Source organism: Palaemon carinicauda, chromosome 11, assembly GCF_036898095.1.
Source record: "Palaemon carinicauda isolate YSFRI2023 chromosome 11, ASM3689809v2, whole genome shotgun sequence".
Classification (NCBI taxonomy): domain Eukaryota; kingdom Metazoa; phylum Arthropoda; class Malacostraca; order Decapoda; family Palaemonidae; genus Palaemon; species Palaemon carinicauda.
In genome coordinates, this window is record NC_090735.1 from 85850055 (window position 1) to 85859939 (window position 9885).

At 36.1% G+C, this 9885-nt stretch overlaps 1 protein-coding gene across 1 annotated transcript; it reads right to left on the reverse strand.

Annotated features, from left to right (window-relative positions):
* Positions 1-3338: 3338 nt before the first annotated feature.
* LOC137650084 (sentrin-specific protease 8-like) lies at positions 3339-5571 on the reverse strand. The gene has a single exon (XM_068383162.1). It carries the CDS (start codon positions 5430-5432, stop codon positions 4803-4805), a length of 630 nt encoding a protein of 209 aa, XP_068239263.1. The 5' UTR covers positions 5433-5571; the 3' UTR covers positions 3339-4802.
* Between the last annotated feature and the right edge of the window lie 4314 nt (positions 5572-9885).

A 9885-nucleotide genomic window follows, 5' to 3' on the forward strand; every position in this document is an offset into this window, starting at 1 on the left:
CATCCGAAGTAAAATTCGAGCAAATTTTTTACTCTACACCCGAATTTTATTTCGACACGAAGTAAGCAATTTTCGTCGTACCGGTTGTATCTGAATTTTTTGACACGCAAAGTACAATTCGAACACGTTCCTACTCTACACCCGAATTTTTTTTTCGACACCCGAAGTAAACAATACTCGTACTCGTAGTCGGTGCTCATAGCGCCTGATGTGTTTTTTATTTCCGCCGATAGAAGGCAGCACTTCGACCTCGGAGGGACCCTCAATTAGCGCGGCTTGGGTCAGTCCTCTGTTCTCGTCGGCTTCTTGCGGTTGTGCCCTGTGCGTTCTGCTATTACAGTAACTGTATTTTAATCGTGATTTTTTGCGTGCATCCTTTTACGGTAATTTACGTAAAGTATGGGTCTTAAAAGGCTTAGTTTTGCAAGTGGTAGTGGTAGTGGTGAGAAAAGGAAGGAAATGCTTTCTTTAGACGTAAAGCAGGAAATTATTGAAAAACATGAGCGTGGCGTCCGCGTGAGTGAACTTGCTAAACAGTATGGCCGTAATATGTCGACGATCTCAACAATCCTTAAACAGAAGGAAGCTATTAAAGCAGTGAAACCTTCTAAGGGGATCACCATTATTTCAAAACCCCGTAGCCCTATCATAGAAGAGATGGAACGACTTCTGCTAATCTGGATCAAGGACAGAGAGATTGTTGGCGACACCATCACCGAAACCGTCACCTGCGAGAAGGCGCATGCCATCTTTACGGACTTGAAGGAGGAGAGCTCTGGGGGTGATGCTGGGGAGAGTTCAACCGAACCTTCCTCAGACGATTTCAAGGCATCTCGTGGCTGGTTTGAAAAATTTAAGAAACGGTCCGGGATTCATTCAGTTGTTCGCCACGGAGAGGCTGCTAGTGCGGACACAAAGGCTGCAGCTGACTTTGTCAAGAACTTTGAAAGGATCGTGCTGGAAGAAGGCTACGTAGAGCAGCAAGTGTTTAATTGTGATGAAACCGGGCTGTTTTGGAAGATGCCCAGTCGAACCTACATCACCGCCGAAGAGAAGAAATTGCCTGGGCATAAGCCAATGAAGGATCGGTTGACTCTTGCCCTATGTGCCAACGCTAGCGGGGACTTTAAAGTCAAGCCCTTACTGGTTTACCATTCCGAGACCCCTAGGGCCTTTAAGGCACACAACGTCGATAAGGACCAGCTTCATGATTTCTGGCGATCCAACTCGAAGGCCTGGGTCACTAGGCAGTTCTTTGTGCAATGGGTTAACCAAGTTTTCGGCCCTTCTGTGAAGAAGTATCTTCATGAACAGAAATTGCCTTTAAAGTGCCTGCTATGCCTTGACAATGCACCCGCCAACCCCCCCCCCCCCCGGACTTGAAGATGATATCTTCGATGAATTTAAGTTCATAAAGGTGCTGTATCTTCCACCGAATACCACCTCTATCCTCCAGCCCATGGACCAGCAAGTCATCTCTAATTTTAAGAAGCTGTACACCAAGCACTTATTTAAGCAGTGCTTTAATGTCACGCAAAGCACCAACTTAACTTTGCGTGAATTTTGGAGGGGCCACTTCAACATCGTGCACTGCTTGAAGATCATAGATCAGGCTTGGGTGGGATTAACTCGACGGACCCTCAATTCTGCCTGGAAGAAGCTGTGGCCTGATGCAGTTTCTCCCAGAGATTTCGAAGGTTTTGACCCCGAACCTGATCCCGTGGTGGGTGCAGCGGAAGACATAGAGGAAATCGTCTCCCTTGGCAAGTCCATGGGTCTGGAGGTCGACGCAGATGACGTTACGGAACTCGTCGCCGAACATCACGATGAACTTACCAAAGAGGAGCTCAAGGAACTCCATGTTATGTCTGAGCACATGAGTGATGACGAGGAAGGGATCGAGGAGGTAGAACATGTGTTAGGTTCGGCCCATATAAAAGAGGTGTTAGGAAAATATCAAGACGTGGTCGACTTCATCGACAAATACCAAAAAAAAAATTGCAGGTTTGGTGTAGTAGCGCAGTTCGATGATGTTTGCCTAACTCACTTTCGAAACATTCTGAAAAGCCGTACCAAGCAACTATCTATCGATAATTTCTTCAAAAAAACTATGAAGCGAACTCGTGATGAAGAGGATGGAAGTGATTCAAAGAAAACGGCAAAGAGTGAAGCAAAAGAAAGTGAAACAAAGAAAACGGCAGAGTGAAGCGAAAGAAATTCAATCAATTTTAAGTGCAGAGAGTGAAAGTGATTAAGATTAATCATCAAAAAGAAAAAAAAATGTAAAAAAAAAAAAAAAAAAAAAAAAAATAAGCTAAGTTATGTTAAAGTTCACTTAGTGTAAGTTAGAATAAGTTACGGTAGTGTACGTTTATCGTAGTTTACCTCTCTACCTCCTCGCCGCCCGTCCGTCTCCTCTCAGCGTAGCAAGACCAACAACACCTGCGCTGGAGTTTCTAAGGTAAAGTGACGCTAAAAACCCGTTTCTTATTTATCATTTTTGGATAATTCTTCTTTTTTACATGTCTATTATCTAATTTAGTGTGCATTATTCTCATGGGAAATTATGTGTAGTAGTTTATTAAGAATTTATCATAGGTTTTTGGGCTCAACCACAGATTAATCCTATTTAAATGTATTCTTATTGGAAAATTCGTTTCGACATCCGAACATTTTCTACATCCGAAGTCGGTTGTGGAACGGATTAAATTCGTATGTAGAGGTACCACTGTATGTACAATAACCCACCAAGTTATTAGAACCGGTTGTCCAAATACTTGAGAGAATTGCTACATATTTCGCAGCCAACAAATCGTGTCGACACGAGAATAGTTAGATGGTTTCAAATTATTGGAACCTAGATATATGTCTACTGTAGTCTCCATATAACAGTGACGATTTAACAGTAAATGAACAATACGTGATATGTAACATTAAATACTCTGAACGAACAAGGTAAAATGACAGTGGCGGTTCTGTAGAGAGTGGGGTTCCCCTGCTGTATGGGACCGGAAAAGCAGCTGTCAAAGTAAAGTTACATACGTCCAGATCGAGTTACAACTAGTCTCTCGGTCCCTATCTCAGTCACAAGTGGACGACTATCTGTATATATATATATTCATAGTGGTTCACATATAATTTCCCTACTTGACTGAAGTTTCCAATCCCCATTGAAAATAATTTAATAGAAAAAAAAATATCCATGTTTATGAAAGGCAAAAAGTAAAAAGATAAAGATTAAATAGAAAGAGAAGATGGCTAAACGATTTCATTCTCTGAGATGGAAAATAAAATCTACATCTTCCATTCATAAGGGTTTACAGAATAAAATCCCTACCTTCTCTGAAACATGTAATGGTAACTAGACACAGAATTCAGAACAAAGTAACAATCTCAACTTTTCATTAAAACATATTAACTGATGCAACCAATAAAACAAAATAAAATATATCATTAACCATCCAATAATAATGACAAACTAAAAGAACCAAAAGGTAGTATATGACCAACCAACACAAGTATTCTGAACAAATATTTTTGTAAAAATTATTGTTAAGCATTAGAGACATTACCTCAAAAGGATCTTCCTTACAATGGAAATCACTTCCTTGGAGTGGATTAAAGAGTACAGTTATTTTAATTTAAATGATCAATCACCATCTGCAAGGATGAAAAATAATGACAACCATAATATTCTTGGAGTGGAAAATAAAATCTACATCTTCCATTCATAAGGGTTTACAGAATAAAATCCCTACCTTCTCTAAAACCTGTAATGGTAACTAGACACAGAATTCAGAACAAAGTAACAATCTCAACTTTTCATTAAAACATATTGACTGATGCTACCAATAAAACAAAATAAAATATATCATTAACCATCCAATAATAATGACAAACTAAAAGAACCAAAAGGTAGTGTATGACCAACCAACACAAGTGTTCTGAACAAATATTTTTGTAAAAATTATTGTTAAGCATTAGAGACATTACCTCAAAAGGATCTTCCTTACAATGGAAATCACTTCCTTGGAGTGGATTAAAGAGTACAGTTATTTTAATTTAAATGATCAATCACCATCTGCAAGGATGAAAAATAATGACAAAACCATAATATTCTTGGAGTTTGTATATTTCTCATATCATTCTTTGATGGTTGAACTTCAATGAGTATTAATTCAACAACTACAACAGATTTAAAATTCAAAACTGTGGTAATAAATAAACCAATTGAAGGAAATAGTCAACACTAAAGAATAAATAATCCTGAAAATGTTATAAGCAAGGTATATTTATAATTTTCTTCGGTACATTCTACTATATTTCTAAAGTTCTTAATATTATCAAAGACAAATTTACTCAACATCATGATATTAGCATAATAAAAATATTAATAATCCTTAATAAAATCACAGAAAATATATTTCTTTCTAGATCTATCACTTAGTCAACTGTACTGTACCATCATGATAACTTTAGGTAAGTATAGCTCTATTTTCAATTAAATGTTAAAGATCACTACAGTATTCAAATAAGCAGCAATAGGTACTTTCAACTTAAAAGGACTGCATTCACTCAATAATTTAAAAGCAACACCACTGCAACAAGAACCAAGCAGAAAACTTTATGTCACTCTTAGAGGCAAAACTTGACCATGTAATGAAAGGTACATATCATAGTTCTCAAAGAAAAATAGAAAAAAATAGGTGAAGCTTAAACTGTGCTGTTGCTGCCCCCTTTTATGAGAAGCAGCAACTCTATTGTAGTCAAATAGATTGACAAACCAAAGACTTCAACTTACTTCACCTTTTCAGGCTATATACTAAGGACTTGATCAGATCCCTCATTCTGTTGGCTTCTAATCGATCCACATACAAGGCACCAAGAGCTACTCCTTTTACAGCTTGCTCAGCTGCCCGATAGCCATAAGTCATAACAAAAGCTCCACAATCATAGCTGTTATCTTGCTGAGTACATTGTGCGTCCACTAATGTAGCCGGAATATCTCTATCCAAATACGAATTTATCCTCTGAACAAGACAACGGGCATCTCGGAAATTGCAACCCCTTTGAGAATCGTAGTGATACCACTTGTTATCATACTTACTGTAAATAAGGAGACTCCAATGACTTCCCCCTGAAGCAATGACTGAAGAATTATCATTAACTGGGAGAAAAATGTAATCTTTAAATCGGGCTTCAAGAGGATCTAAGAAAATTGGGAGTTCATTAGGATCACCCATTTTGATCAACTGCGTCACTTCTGGACTGATGAATAAAAGTCGAGTGTTTTCACAGAAAACCTCATGTTGTAAATGCTCAAACCAGAAGGCTAATAAGGAGTCATTGAGCCAATTACGGCCCTCTAAAAGTCTTAGGTCAGATTCGTGAATCAAGCAGTCATGATAGCTTAAAATAACACGGTCTGCCATTTTGAAGAATATGATTTTATAGTCTTAATATATACACAATATATCTCTAATCTTCATAAAGCTCATACTTTTTGGACTTGTCCATGACCATTGATCAAATTAGTTGGTAATGGTGCAGGTGTAGGAGCTCCAGTAACTGCTGTGGATTGTGATACAGGTGTTTGTGAACCCTGTTGATTAGCACCAGTTTCCAATAATTTCATCCGTTTACGGGTATAATGCTGCCAGTGCAACACAGTCTGATCATCAATAAACTTACTACACTGACCATTCACTATTTCTTTCCTGAAATTTTCATGCTGCAGAAGATCCAGGAAATACAAACACATAGGGTACCTGAAAATAAGAATAATGAATGTATCTTTCTTTTCTTTCATCTCAAGGAAGGGTCTATTCTATGTAAAATATAATTTTTCCTACCCTTGAACTTAATGAATTTTGGGAATCAACACACAACTATATTTTACATAAAACTTTATAGACCTGTAGCATAATAATTGTCACTAAAATTAAATTATGATATCACTATCATGCATTTAGTGTCATAATTTTACATTATAATGGTTCACCATTTTGCAATTTGTTTACTTTTTCGATACTAAGATTGAATTAGGTTGGATATACAGTACAGCATATATTTTGGACATACAGCCCAGTTTAGGGATCAGGAGGGTATTCACCGCCCAGCTACACCTGGTGAAAGTTACACAAATGAACAATGAGGGTGAAGTAAAGAAGATGGTCAGTATGATGGAAGAAACGAAGGTAAAGTTAATGAAGTTGATCAATATGATGAAAGAAATGAAGGTAAAGTTATGAGGTTGATCAGTATGATGGAAGAAATGAGGGTGAAGTCAAGATTAATTAATTGATTTGGAGTTTTATGGCATCCTGACATCTAAGGTCATTTTTATGCAAAAAGTAAGAATTTCTATTTAAACCAGAAATAGCAAAGATGTCCTAATAAAAGTTACATATCTTTCGGAAGACCTTTTATTATTATTATTAAAGAAAGAAGTTTTACCAGCCCAAACAGTCAAGCTTGACTCTCACAGGGCTGGCCCGAAATAAAATCGGGATATAAAGAATTATAAGATTATCAAATTTAATTGATAGAAGGAAAAAAAAAATTATATGAAAAAAATAAAAATACATATATGTATATACTGTATTACATATATATCTTTAAATATTCTAAATATGGGTGAATAGATGGATGAATGGATAAATATATATATGAAACCTGAGTGATAAAAAGAATTAACTATATATTAAATCTACATAACTTAAAAATTATTAGTAATAACAAAAATCTTGGGTAAAAATTTAGATTCTATTAATAATACGTGAATTCCTTAAAAGTTAAAATTCTAGAAACAGAAAAACTACTTGATTCAGTTAAGATGTCAGAAAACGTTTTCTGACCAGAACATCTCTCTCTTTCGCTGCAAAACTTTACAAACAGAAAATATATGTTTAATAGATAAAAAAAGCATCACACTCACTGCACTTTGGAACAGTGCCGTGAGGTGTACTCATTAAAAATTACTGGGTCAATCACGAGTGCCCAAATTATAACCTGGTAAAAATTACTTCAGTTCTTTTGTTATTTTGTATTGAGGAATCCCAAGGAGCAACCTTCAGTTTAATTTGCATTAATTTATTATTTTCTGGCACATCATTCCAATTATTCTGCCATTTTTCCAATATGAAATGCCTTAATATTGTAATAAAATCTCCAACTAGGAGGTCAATGTTTTGTTGTGGTAATTAAATGGCTTCTTTACAAGCAGCATCCGCATTTTCATTACCCACAACTCCAACATGAGCTGGGATCCAGCATAATTCGACACTTACACACTGAGAAGATAATTTACTTATAAGTTCTTTAATTCTTAGGATCACGTGGTTTCTATGAGTATAGTTTTTAAGGGCTACTATGGCACTTTGAGAATCTGAATAGACGACAAATTTAAAATTCTTTCTGTCTTCAATTGTTTGAATTATATTGATTGCTTGTAAAATGGCATATAACTCTGATGTAAATACTGAAGATGTTTTTGGCAACGATAATTGTTGTGTTCTATCTAAAGATACTGCAGCACGTCCAGCACCCATTGAGGATTTAGAACCATCAGTATATATGGTATAGTGAGGAAATTTTCTCTGAATATGTTCTATGGTAATTTACTTGTGGTGACTCGGAGTATAAGTGAATTTTTTAGATAAATAAAAGAGATGAGAACAGATTCTTGTCCTTGTCATAATCCAAGGTGGGGGAAATAAAGATGGTTGGATAAGATTCACTTTAATGTTTGTTGATTGTAACACACTGTTTGCCCTAATTGGGAATGGTGGTTCATGGTTGTTTAAAAATATATCCCTGTCATTAAAAAGCTTTTTTTGTTGGAGAATTAGTGGACAAAATTTTCAATGCACTCTGCATTGTTACAAAATCCCAAAGCAATGACAAAGGGGGTTCTCCAATTTCACACAAAAATGAGAGATTTAAGGAAGATCTAAATACTCCGCAACAAATTTTCTGGCCTCGAGTGTGTATTGGATCTGAAGATTTTAAAGTTGCTTCTGACCCTGATCCATATATTGGGCTACCATAATCAATTTTTGATAATACTAATGCTTTATAAATCATCAGTAAACTTGATATCTTTAGACCCCATGTTGTGCGAGATAATTTCATCATTAAATTAAGAGCACTGTTACATTTGGATTTGATATATGATACAAGTGCTTTCCAATTCAAATGGGTGTCAAAAAAATAGGCCCAAAAACTTTACCTTTTCTTGAAATTGTATTTGTATGTTGCCCAATGTAAGATTGATATCTTGGCTCTGCTTCCATCTACTATTTTTATGAAACATTATAGTTTGAGTTTTTTCTGCCGAAAGTCTAAAACTAAAAGATGTAGTCCATGCTAGCATTTTTCTAGTGGCATTATGTGAAATTCTTTGTGAATGACACAGGCTATTAGAGGAATAGTAAATTGCAAAGTCATCTACATATAGACCACTTTGCATTGCTTGTGGCATTTGATTAACAATGTCATTTATTGCCAATGCAAAAACTCCCGCTTAAAACACTGCCTTGCAGTACACCACTGTCAAGATTAAAATGACTGATTGATTATTAGGTATTACCTGGCATCGTAACAGCAGAGGTCATTGATGCCAAAGAATATAGTTAACGATTATTATGTATCTTATTTCAACACATCATTAAATCTTATTAAATAAACCAGTATCCGTAAGAAATTCAAAAAGGCAATCCACATTGCATTCAGGTCCCAAAATTTTAGATAGTATGTAAAAGCCACTGCTATCTTTACAATTATGAAAATGTCGTAATCTCCCAGTCAAGTAACTTGGACACTTGATTAATATATGCTTCACAGTCAGTGGCACCAAGCAATCTTTACAAAATGGCTGATGTTCTCCACTCATCAAAAAGCTGTGCGTCAATCTGGTGTGACCGATTCTCATTCGGCACAGTACCACTTCTCTTGACCTTTGCATGACAAAATATGCCCCTGGATGAATTGATTTAACAATTTCACTAATTTTTTGATTTTCCAACTCCCAATAAAAGTTCAAGTTTTTCTAAGTACGGACTTAATTACGGGGTACATATCTTCTGCAGGTAGTAAAAAGTTATTTCTTATACAGCTATGAACTGCCTCCTTTGCCAGAGAGTCCGCTTTCTCATTTCCCTTTATATCGACAGGAGCAGGAATCCAAAAAAATTTTATATTCTTACCTCTATCTCCCATTGGATATAGCCATTCAAGAATTTTGATTACTATTGGGTGCAATGAATTAAAGTGGTTCATTGCCATCAATACACACAATGAGTCGCTAAACATAACAATCTTCATGAGGTAGCCGGAAGATATCCATGACTGCCATTGAAATAGCATAGCATTCAGCTGTAAAAATTGATGCTTGGTTAGGTAATCTAATACTTCCATTAAAATTTGGATTCATCCATAAAAACGAAAACAGTGTCCTTATGGCATTCTATGTGCTCCAAGAAAGTAACTCTCATTACCTACTTGGATGTTTCTTGTTTTGGATTTAATATACATTTACAGAAATCTACAGAGAGTAGATTCCATGGAGGTACTTTAGAGTACTCTACAAGTAAAATTTTACCCTCGGGGATTTCAAAGTCCTCCAAGGTTCTTAAAGCTCTATACCCTAATGGTTTAGGGTATTTAGGATGATTATCATAAAAACTAGTACATTTTAAATTAATAACCGTTTCATATGTGAGTGACTTTGGCAGCTTCTGAAGTCTAAACCAGTATCGAACCAACGATGACTGGCGGTGAAGCTCCAAAGGCATTTCACAAGCATCTACTAACAGACTAGATATGGGAGATGACTTAAAAGCTCCACTGGCTAGTCTTATTCCAGCATTGTGTACAGTATCTAAT